Source organism: Gossypium hirsutum, chromosome D05, assembly GCF_007990345.1.
Source record: "Gossypium hirsutum isolate 1008001.06 chromosome D05, Gossypium_hirsutum_v2.1, whole genome shotgun sequence".
NCBI lineage: Eukaryota > Viridiplantae > Streptophyta > Magnoliopsida > Malvales > Malvaceae > Gossypium > Gossypium hirsutum.
This window is the reverse complement of record NC_053441.1, coordinates 6,438,404-6,450,928: the sequence shown is the minus strand read 5'-3', so window position 1 is coordinate 6,450,928 and position 12,525 is coordinate 6,438,404. Positions and strand designations below refer to the sequence as shown.

Below are 12,525 nucleotides of genomic sequence, written 5' to 3'. Positions count from 1 at the left end.
CTTTGAGTTAATAAGATATTAATTTTATTCTCATAATTTTTTAATATGATTTTATTATAATTAAATATTTTGCATTTATTTTAAAAATCTAAATTTCTCTAAATATTAATTGATTTGATTTAAATGAAGAAATATTTCTTATTATAAATTTATTTCCTTTTATATTTTCCATTTGACTTATCTTTTTTTAATTAATTAACTTATCTTTTCTTAATTGCGTTAATAAGATATTACATCTATTGTCATAAATTTTTAATGTGATTTGATATGATTAAGTTTTTTGCATTTAATTTAATAAATTAAATCTCTAAATATTAATTGATTTGATTTATTTCTCTTTATATAAAAAAACTCATTAAATTTATAATTATATTATTTTCCTCTTTTAAATATAAGTATATAAAAAATAAGTTTTAATAATGTGATTATTTTTTATTACCTTAAATTATTATAGATAATTTATAATAGTTTTGCCAATTGAGTTTTAGCTCGATTGTTTTGACATTATTACTTAGGAGGTCGTTAGTTCGAGCGCGTTAAAACACATTATCTTCTTATTTAAAAGCTGAAGAGAAATTGTGGATAATTTTAGACATTGTATAAAAAATATATAATAAAAACCTATGATGAAATTAATATTAAAAAGAATAACTGAATTTTTTTAAAAAAAGGAAAATATTGTAGGTGGTAGTTTATATTTCTATTGATACATTTAATTCTATTAATTTAATTTAATTTAAGTTTTGAAATATTCGGTATAATAATTTTTTTTATATTTTGATTTTGTGAAAATGGACATTTTACACTAACAATTAATTTTTTTTAATTGACTATCACCTCCTCAGTTCATGATACCCTATGAAAAAAAAAAAAAACCTTTACGGTATCCTTAAGTTGGTGACAACCAAAATAAAATAAACAGATAGAAAAGAAATAAATCGAAAAATATAAAGAATATAATTAAAACTAAATTGTCACGTGTGGGTGAAAAAAATCTCTTAAAATATTTAAAAAAATATTTAATAATAATTGTGGGTGAAATAATAACAAATTTATATTTTAATATTATTAAACACATATTCAATTATTTGATTTATAATTTTAATTGTTTTATCTTTATTTAAATAAAAATGTAACAATAATATTGATTATAATTGAAAAAAAACTGTAATTTCATTGTTTTATAATATTAAAATTAAAATTTATTTACCTGCTCCGAATAAGCGATAATCTAGTAGTTATGTCCACAATGATAGATAAGGTAGTATGATGTTTCCTCTGGACCATTACCAAAGTTAAACTACTGAGATTTGGTTGTCCCGTGGCATCTCCGTCTGAACCAAACACTTCGTTTTTTTCTCTATATATATTGAACTTGAAAAAGAAATATAAATGCTAAAGCTAAAATTCGAATCCAAAACTTTACGAGAGTTGCATAAACCAAAAATAGTTAAACTCGTGACTCACTTTCTACTCAGCTTTACTTCATCCCTTTCTTCTTTCCCCCCAAAGAATTAAACCGTTCATGTCATTATCTTAGACAACGCTTTTGCAGGCATCATCAAATTACAATGTAATAGGCGAACTTCAGTTTAATGCTACTGTACATGTGAAACTATGATTTTATTTTGAATTACATCTAGATCTTTTAATTAACAGCGATTACATGTTTCCTAATACGGATGAAATGCCTTCAAGAAATGGAAGTTTATGTCTTAACTTACTTGGTGTAGTTTCGTGTGAAGAAACTGAAGTAGAACTTAAACCGTCCCACCTGCGGAATCCAGTTGCTTGCTGCCTATTGTCCACTGTAAGAACCTCTGGACATTTTCATGCCCGCAGAGCTCCTTCACCACTGGCATGGTGGCAGGTACCTGCAATTGAAATGTCGAATAAGACTCATCCAGGCCACCCCATGAATGAAGTTGTTGCCTGGCTTCTTTTATGGCTGCTCTTATCGCACAGTGAACGGAAGCCGCTAGTTTTAATGGCGGCTCTCCAGAAGCTGCAAAGGCATGGTAGAAGTCAATGATAAGTATTCACGTTTACCAGTCACATAACTTCGTGATCTTATCCCGTGTCCAGTGCATGAACTAAAACACTAAAAAGCAGTAGCTTGATCACTTCAAGTACCGACTACGGTACTACCTACTACAGAATATAGATGGAGAACGACAAAGCGGAGAATTATCTAGTCCGTAACAACAACCACCCTATGTTAGCCTTTTTGTCAATGGCTTGCACTTTCAACTAGTATTTGCTGACTACGAAGCGGTTTCTTCAAGGTATGTATTTCTTCCATAATCGAATATAAGGAGTTCTAGGAATTCAAATTTCAGACCAATGTTCCTCGTACTAAAAGTCGAGTGTCTATGCTTAGACTGCAATGGTTTAGCTTCTCAACTCTGTTAATAGTTTTTGATTCAAATTTGTATGAAATAAGGAGAAATGCCCTAATCAACGAATGTGTGAGTGCACAAAAATTGAATGATGATGAGATTAGCATTCATGCAGAAACAAAAAAACTAGGTTCAATAAGAATCTGAACTTGCCTTTTGATGAAAGTACACGGTCTTTATGATGTCCACTGTTCAGGATTTCAACATTAAACTTTTTAGGTACAGTATCCACAGTAGGTATCTTATATGACCAAGTGCCTTCTGCAACCACTAATCCTTTCGAGTTTGTGGGGTATTCTTCAAGCATAAAGAACCCTATTCCTTGAACAAAAGCCCCTTCAATCTGAATAAGAGAAAATCGTTAACTTGAATTTAGTATCATCTTAGATCCCATTCACTGTCTCAACTGCTGCATACCAAGACAGAAAATACTTAGATAACCAATGACTACTGTAGAGCAATGAATTTAACAATGCTAAAAATGTAAAAACTTAAAAAATGAGGACAAATTAGCAATGTTATTTGAACCGGACCGGCCAATTGGACCGGTTGGACTGGGAACTGGCCGGAGTACCGGTCCGGCAGGTGCTTTTGAACCAGTTAGACTCGGAACTGGTAGAACTAGCTAAAAACTAGTTGAATCAGCGGTCAAACTGGGTTTTTAAATTTTTAAAATTTTTAAATTGGACCAGTCAGACCAGTCAACTGATGGCCTGTTCGACCACTGATCCAGTTTAGAAAACATTGCAAATTAGTAAAGGTTAAAGAACAAATATTTTAAATTTAAGTAATGAAAAAGGATTAGATTTGGGCCAACCTGTCCTAAATCCACGGCAGGGTTTAAGCTTTGGCCACAATCATATATGATATCTGTCTGCAATATTGTGGTTTGACCAGTTAAAAGGTTTATCTCCACCTGCAATGCCACAGTATTAGCAACTATAATGTTAGTTTTCGAGAACAGCTATTGTATTTAATGGAAGGTTCACTTCAACAAAGACCACAGAGCAAGACAGCTGAGCTGAATAGAGCCCACTGATTTACTTGCCTCACTCACTGCAGCACCATAGTTTAGGTATTGCATGGAAGAAAAGTCCGGTACATATAATGAATTTGCAGACAAGTTCACGGAAATCATATATGCCTGCATGTGGTAGATTAAAAGTGTGAAACCGCAATGATCATCTATATCTCATCAAGAATATAATTTTATATTGAGCAATCTACTGTCATAAACAGATAATTATGTAAGATCAGGAACTTAAAAGGTAGAACAAAAAAGATGGGCCATATAAATGTCAATCCCATTATTATGAGGTGAGCTAGTACACGCAAAAGAAGATCGCTACCTGAAGAATCAGTGTCTCCCATTTTACAGGTCCCATTTGCTCCTCCAATCTCTCCTTTAGAGCAGTAAGTCTCTCAACCAAGATATTGCAGCAAAGTCTAACAGCTTCACAGCTTGATTCAGATGTCGTGCTGCCAGCAGTAAAACCGCCTTGAATTAAACTCAAGGTATCAGCTTGTATGACCCTCACCTTCTCTAAAAGTTCTTCGGTTCCAGCACTTTGGATCAAACTGAGAGCATATGCAGTCATCTGTTTTACCTTTGTCCAGAGACCCTGACCGAGCTCAATTCCTCCAACTTCAACAACAATAGATCCATCACGTAGAATGCTTACTTTCCCTGGGGTTGCTCTTAACATTACTGGATGCACAATAGGTATTCGAGAAATTCCCCTTTTCTGCCATTTATTACACCTATTAAACTCTTTTAACATTTCAGTCCTACGGTAAAAGTTTGAAGAAACGGCTAACTTATCCCATATAGAAGGTAAAGTATATTCCAACGGTTCACCAGCACAGGTCTTGAAAAATAATTTAAGCGTTTCAAACTTGTGGAGATTAATGCTTCGGACAGAATCAACTTCCAGGGCAAGGGAGGATGCCACATGTTCTACTATAGCTTCAGCAATAAATGATGCTTGTACCTCCCCAGGGGCCCTCATTGCTGATCTACTTGGAAGGTTTGTTTTGCATACCTTTATATCAAAAGCTAAGGCACCCCAGTCGTATTTTTTAAGTGAACCAATTATGTTATGCGGCATAACTGGACTTATGTCGGCTGACATCCCTGCATCAACTAATATATCGAGTTTTAGGGCCGTAATCTTCCCATTAGATTTGAATCCTACACTGTAAGTTATTTTCATTGGATGCCTTCCTCCTGCCATTATCATATCAGTCTTGCGGTTTACATACATCCTGACTGGATGGTGTAGTTTGTAAGCAGCAAGTGCACATGCTGTAGCAACCTATAACATCACATTGTAAGCAGTCGGTAGCAATGTAAAAGGTCTATAATTAATTTAAGCAATAAAAAAGCACAAGCAAGAGCAGATTACTTTTTAAGTTTTTGACTAAGAGGAACATTAGGCATGGGAGAGGATCAAGAATCACTTCAATATGCATCGCAAAGATAGTCTACAAAGTTGATAAACCTCAACTATATGCTTATTCTACCTTTCACATCCTACGCAATGTTGTTTCCTTCAATTTATATAATTTTGTACTACTACACTAAACAAGTAAAAGATACAGATGGAAGCAAAATCAACCACATGGATTATAATCATTTGATTATACTAAACAAATCTCTAGGCCAAAAATAATATGATATTAGTAAATAGTAATATTCATTTGAGACTGTTATTCTTGTCCACATTTTTAAAATAATCATTTTGAGGAAGAACGAAACTCACAGGGATTGCTTTTATAGCCTTTCCACCAAATCCTCCTCCAACTCTTCTTGTAATCACACGAACATTGTGACTAGGTACACCCAGGCATTTAGCTATCGTATCATGCGCAAACTCAGGGCATTGACAAGAACTGTATACTACAATGCAGTTGTCCTCATCTGGCACAGCAAGAGCGGTTTGCGTCTCCATATAGAAATAGTATTGTGACCCAAGTTTGAGCTAGACAAAAAATAAATAAAATAAAATAAGTAGTTCGGCAACTTCTCTTGATCCAAGTTAACAACAGGGACTAAAAGAAATGACCCTAAACGAATTGTCATGGTTATGTTTCAAAGGGGAAAAAAGTGAAAAATGGGTCATACAGTAAAATATTCAGACACAGAGAAAGAACAGGGAGGGAGGGGAACTGAAGAATGAATTGGAGAGAAAGAGAGACAGAAAGAAGCTATGTTACACTGACCCTTTATTTTTATTGAAGTATGAGTGTCCGACACATGGATATGGGAATATGACCTCCAAAGATCCTTCAAATATATAGAAAAACTTGGAAAAATCTAACAATACCCGTATCAGACACATACCCATATCTGAAACTCACACCTGAATGCGGTTAACATAAGAGATAAGCAACAGTGAAGTATGATAATCACCTCAGCAGATAGAATTTGATGGTCAGATTCGGCCATTCCTTTTGAAAAAGCACCAACTGGTTCGGGGTTAAGAAAATGAGGGACCTCGAAAAAGCTACATTTCTCAAAAGCCTCTTCTACAGATAATATTGGTTCTAAATTCTTCTTGTCATAATCAACCACTGCAAGGTTGGCTGCCATGTCTGCATTTTTCTGTGTATCTGCAACCTGAAATAGTAGTCATGTATATGTTCAATTTTAAGAATGTCATTTTGTTTATGATATTAGACACAAAAAGCCTTGAAGGGAATGTTGCTCGATATTAGTGAATATTAGACAAAAAACAAAAACAGAGGCCATAAGTGGCCAACCAACAAAAAGGAAACCATGGAATTACCACCAATGCAATGCGCTGACCAGCACATTGAGTAAGCTCATCTGCATATAAAGATTCAGAACCAAATATGGTCTGAGCCCCTATATTCTCCCCAGGAATATCTTTGAAGGATATAACCGTGGAGACTCCATGGGGTGATGATCCAGGCTTAAATTTTATGCCCTGCACCCGTGCCAAAGGCTCTGTGCTATAAATAAATGCTCCATGGAGGCAGTTTCTCGGAGATGGAATGTCATCCACATAAACAGCCTCACCTACAAAATACAGTAGATAAAGCAACATAGAAAAGTTGCAAAATGCATTCAGCAGGTAAATGAAACTTTGTATATGAAAGCTAATACATTAGTGCCTTTCACAGGGAAAACCTTGAAGACATCTAACCAACAGTACTTTTGATTCAAGAAAATGAGAAGTCAACTTTATCCAAATAAGCATTTATGTTTAACATTTTTAATTTATAAGGCATTACCACAATTAAGCTTTACAAATTTGAAGTTTCAGCTGGCAATAGTAGAAGCAAAAGCGTATACGCACTAGCAGTAGAATGTTCCAACTAATTAATTACCTCCAGGAGTCAAGCTACTAGGGAATAGCAGGAAAGCATCAATCATATTAGTAGAGGCTGGTTATCATTTTTGTAACTTGATTCTTACTTTTGGAAGCAAAGTGAAAATATCTTTCAAGAATTAAAAAGTAAAAATTTAACTTCAGTGGCTGTAAAATGCATGATTTTGCTTCCATGCAGAATTAGCTATTTGAGCAATTTTTTTAACCAGTTTTTATCATATATATATTTTTGGCTATTTTGTTTTGTTTTATAACCATGTTGAATAACAATAAAGCAATGGAGCAAGTAAAAGGAAAAAAAAACAAAGGGAGCCTAAAATGTAGGTAATATTGAACTTATGGCAGCTAGATCAAACAATAAGAAATGAGTAATGACAAACCAGAAGCTTGGATGATAGCTCCAACTTTTGTAAGTGGCTCTCCAACCGGATGATAATCTTCATTTAACTGAATCACCTGCTTTGCAGATGATAACAAAGTTGGGGATTTTATTTGATTGAACTGGTCACAGTTCTGTTTTATTTTGGAACCATTGGACAGCAAATCACTTTTATATCCATCAAACCACAATTTAGAAATATCTGTGTAGCTGTTCATTAAGGGGCTTAGGAACTCAAAGAGAAAGCCAACAGCCAAGCTGGTCCTATAAGCTGGACTGCTGGTGCCTTCTTCAGGTATTATGGTACTTTCAAGTAGTTTAATAGCCTCGTATATAACGCCAAAATTTAGCAACTTAGCAGATAGAAATTCCTCAACATTCCTTGCTCTAATTGAATGTTTTGTTCCATAAGCACCAAAAGCCAACTGGCAGTTATTTAGCACAACCCCAGCAGACTTTTTACAAAGAGAAACCTCAGCCAAGAAAGCAGCATTTAAATAGGGAAGTGCATTTCCAATAGGGCGTGGTGCAGCTCGATATGTCTCATATAGCAACTTGGTGTATGTTTTAGAAGAAATATCCCTCCTCGACTTCCAGCATGGAATTTTAATGCCTAAAAGAACACTGTTGGAAACTAATGGAGGCCTCCCAAGGAACTCCTCCAGTGTTATAGTTTCATGTCTGTGACCAGTCAATATATCAACCATTGTATCCACAGAAAGCAGTATTGTAGAAATATCTGATGGAAAATGTTTCCTCTGAGCCATTATCAGGTTTCCTCCTATACTAGCTGAATTCCTTACGAACCCTGTTGCAACTCGTTCCATATGGTCAGCAAGCTTTTCAAAAACCAGCTTACCTTCTTGATTAATTCCACCTTCATTTTCATCCTTCAAAGCTTCAATAGCTTTGGAAATTGTCACAGATGCTCCAATTTTAATTCCTGTCTGGTCTTTACTAATGATTGAAAGCTCCGGAATATATCTCAAATCAATGTACTTGTTATGATGTCCTAGTTCCTTATAATAACCCATTCCTGTGTTACCAACAACAATCTTCATTGAGGTTCCATCATTCACCTCATCAGTTTGCAACAAGCTTTGGAGCTGCTCAAGACTTCCAGGACTATACCAACGACACCCTTCAGATTCCAGATTGAAACCTGCCTTAATCACCGTTTTCAGAAACTCCGGAAACACACGAATTGCGTTGTTACAATTGTATGGAGGTAATCTACTCAGCTTTATGTTTTCACTTTCTCCTTTTTTCCAAAAGGAGTTAAATCCCAAATCCTCCATATCAACATCAGCAGCAAAACTTTTACAGGCATCTACAAGGGGTCGGTAGCCAGTACAGCGACAAAGATTTCCTGCAATAGACTTTTCTGCTTCCGAAACTGTTAGCTTGGAGAATCCAGGACGTAATCCTGTTCTATCGGTTTTATCAGCATTAATGAGTGCTGAATATAGAGAAACACACATTCCAGGAGTACAATAACCACATTGAGAAGCATGGAAACCAGAAAACCTTTCCTGAATAGGGTGGAACCCATCCTTGCTATTTCCAACTCCCTCTGCTGTTGTAATCGAACACCCATTTACACTGCAAAGTAGTGTAAGGCATGAACTCACAGTAAAATCATCAACCTTGTCCTGCACAGGGTCATACTTGGAGAGAAGGACAAGACAGGCGCCACAGCCTCCTGTCATACCAAAACTTTAAAATAAATAAACCATACTATTTTGATTCATAAGCAAATTCAATTCCCACACACACACAAAAATTAATTAATTAATTAAAACAGCAATGTATGATTCAAAACAGCAATTACTTGTAGTTCCTCTGCCTTGTAAAATAGAAATAAATTAATTAATAAAAACATGGATTCATATTTGATTCACTTTTGGTGTACAATCTATACATTGACAAGTGAAATACATTATGCCACCTATTAAAAAGTTTAATTATCTGAAATACTTTTAAGATTTTTCTAATAAGCTATCGTGTGTGGTTCAAATACAAACACATATGATTAGACTAAATGAACAGACAATAGACTTGCTGCTGTTGACAATAGGCTTTGTTTGATGAAGCAGAAAATTTAGTACTTACAATAATTATTGAATTTACATAGGAACTACTGTTCGGCAGATCTTTAGAATTTAATAGAACTGTCTAACAACATATACTGAATGCAAAAAAAAAAAAAAAAAAAAAATCAAACTTCACATACACAATTTATGCATAGAATCCGAATACCTGCAAAAGAAACAAACTTTTACATTCGAAAGAAGAAAATCCTAGTACCCATCAAAGAAAAAGTCACCAAAGTACAACTATCATACTGAAACACACACGAGTCTATAGGCAATAACATGTTTGAGAACTTCAGATCCATCCATAATAAAGTAAATTCACTTAACCCACTTGAGAGAATTAATCAAAATCAGTCCTACATTCCAGAATCTATAAACATTCCACAAAAAAGGATAGGAAAAAAGATTACTTCCATAAAGGAATCAAAGGAGAAAGAGAGACCTTCACCACAACCAAGCTTGACACTCTTGAAAGAAGTCTGAGAACGCAAGAACTCAAGCAAAGTAGTGGAAGGGTCAAGTCCAGAGAGCTCAAATCGCTCTCCATTAACAGCAAAAACTAACGTTTGGTGTGGTTTTTTTGTGGGTGTAGTTTGGGTTTGCTGACCCATTTTCTGAGAGCCACTGCTGAAACTACTACTGACTGAGAACCAGCGGTGGGATTGCCCAGATTTCCTTTTTTTAAAAAAGTCAAATAAATAAAACTTGGCCAAGAAAAAATGATGTCATAATCAAAATCAACTGAATATATATCCACTCCTTTAAAAGGTAAAGTCGGGGGCGGTCATTTTCGTTGGTAGTCGTTGTCACTTTATCGTGAAATGTTGGAATTTGTCGTTTCTTCGTGTTAGAGTTAGAAGCCATCGCTCAAAAAAGAATTATTTTATTTATTTATGAAAAATAAAGCATTAACAAATTATTATTTAATTCATAGTATAACCAAATTTAAATTACAAATACATGTCTAAATAATTACTTAATGAAAATTTAAATTATCACAATACAAATAGATTAAAAATTATAATAAGAATCAAACTATTGTCTTAAAAATTACGAATTAGAACAATCTAACTACGAACTAACTAATTAAATTAAAAGCCATGCATAGGACTCAAACACCTTTTATCATTTGTAATTTATATTTTGTAATATGCTTAAATTTACTAGGCTCTTTTTTGACTTATAAGATAATTTGTCTTCTTTATAAGAACCACCTATTATAATAACATTTTAAAATAATTGTCAAATTTTTAGGTTTTATTTTAATTATTTATAACAGTTTTTTACTTATAATAACAACAGTTTGTCAAGTACTTTCTTTGTTAAATTATATTTCCATAATAACATATTGTCTAAAATTTTAATTAAAGATATAATTATTTCATATAAGCAAACTGATTGATTATAGTTGATTAAATAAAATGATCTTAATTAAAATATTATTCATTAATTAATTTAATCTAGTAACTCATACTGATTAATTAAACTTATTAGATTTATAAAATTTATAATTAACCATATGAAATCATATAAAATAAAATATGCATAAACAATAATGCATGCATCTATTATGCATTTTTTTTAATTTTATTGGTTTGATTTGCACTTTCTTCGTTTAGTGAAAATTCAAAATTATATTATAAGTTTACTACAATTATATGTTTATAACATGATGTTATAGGTATATTACTTTTTTGTAAACGCAAAATCTTAGATATAAAATTATTATAGAGAGAATCGGGTGTATTATATTCTATAATATTTTGTGATATATTGAAGTAAGCTTTTTTTTTTTTAACTCTAATATTATATTTTGTAATATTTTGTCCATATAAATCTAAATTTATTTATGATATTTATTTTTTAGGATGCTTCAACAATAATTAAGTGTTGAGTTCTAATTGTTCAATTGTACATGCAAAATATATCGCAGAATCATTTATTGATAATGAATTGATAATACTCAAAATTTTATATCTACACTTGGCTAAAGAGGTGATCATGGGTCGAGCCGGGTTCGGCCAAGCCCAAATAAAATTTTAGGTCCATTTTCTAAGTTCGGGCCCAGCATGACCCGAGATATGAGTCTAAAAATTTGTCCAAGCCCAACCCGAAAGAAAATTGTTAAGCCCGAGTTTGGCCCGGCCCGGCCCGACTCATATTAAATATATATTTAATATATATAAAATATATATTTGATTAAAAATAAAAAATATATATTTAATATATAATTCGAGACGGGCCGGGCCCAGGCCCAGGCCAAAAAAGTTTTACCTAAGGCTCGGTTCGTTTTCTAAACAGGCCTCATTTTTTTCCCAAACTCATATTTCGAGCCTATATTTTTACCCAAACTCTCCCGTTTTTCAGGCAGGCTATCGGGCTGGGCCAAGTAGCCCAACTCATGATCACCTCTACTAACAACTTCGTAATATAATAAATAATTAATGTATATTTAATATTCTTAATTCGATATATTTACATATTTTTCTAATAATTGAATTCATAATAATTATGAATTTATAATTTAGATATCTAATTCAATCATATTTAATTTAAAAAGAATTATATAATTTAAAGGCTTTACTTAAATCTTTTACTAACTGTTAACTAACAGGTCAAAATAAAATAAAACATAAGCAACAGATCAGATACTAAAAGTCAAAGTGTACATGAATTTTCAACCGTTTGGATCTTTGCTCAATTTGTTAGAAGACAACTACTATTCTTAACCTCTCATTTTCATAATTTCTTTTACACTAACAATTATCCGTGGGAATTTATTATAAAAACAATTAATAATTTCAAGACGTTTTAGGATTTTGAAAATTGTTTTTATAAATAATTAAAATGTATGAGGACCCAAATTGTTCATCCATAAAATATTTATCTTTTAAAGAATAAGAAATGGGTATAGAATAAAATTATAATATTTAACAGTTAAATTATAATTTAATTGACCATTAGAAAAACGAGTTAAATATATTTTCCGATTTACAATTATTGATTAGCGTGGGTAATCTGTTCAACATGATTAACGTATCTATTTAATTTTCTATATAAAAAAGGTATGATTTCATTCCTTTACTATCTTTGGTTTATTAATTATTGTTATCTTAGTTACTACTGTTGAGTTCAGCTGTCATTTTCATAGACATGCAGCATATGCATATCTCAGTAGTCAGTAGTAAATGCGTTTTCTATTTTGCTTTTTACCATGTAATCAAGGATGTACGTGTACGTTTAAAAAAAGGTGCAAGTATACCTTTAAGTTTGTAAGTACAGTTTTGTTTAGGAGT

The 12,525-nt window shown here is 32.8% G+C and overlaps 1 protein-coding gene across 2 annotated transcripts; it reads right to left on the bottom strand.

The window, feature by feature from the left end:
• Positions 1 to 1,407: 1,407 nt before the first annotated feature.
• LOC107944539 (abscisic-aldehyde oxidase) lies at positions 1,408 to 9,953 on the bottom strand. Of its 2 annotated transcripts, none has more exons than XM_016878359.2 (10): positions 9,672 to 9,953; positions 7,135 to 8,835; positions 6,188 to 6,441; positions 5,812 to 6,018; positions 5,162 to 5,380; positions 3,749 to 4,714; positions 3,448 to 3,543; positions 3,217 to 3,315; positions 2,553 to 2,742; positions 1,408 to 2,005 (listed from the first exon to the last, which is right to left on the bottom strand). In XM_016878359.2, exons 1-10 carry the CDS (start codon positions 9,838 to 9,840, stop codon positions 1,761 to 1,763), a joined length of 4,146 nt encoding a protein of 1,381 aa, XP_016733848.2. In that variant the 5' UTR covers positions 9,841 to 9,953; the 3' UTR covers positions 1,408 to 1,760. The 2 variants fall into 2 exon arrangements, with proteins under 2 accessions (XP_016733848.2, XP_040949315.1); XM_041093381.1 differs by lacking the exon at positions 9,672 to 9,953 and adding an exon at positions 9,640 to 9,664.
• Positions 9,954 to 12,525: the final 2,572 nt, after the last annotated feature.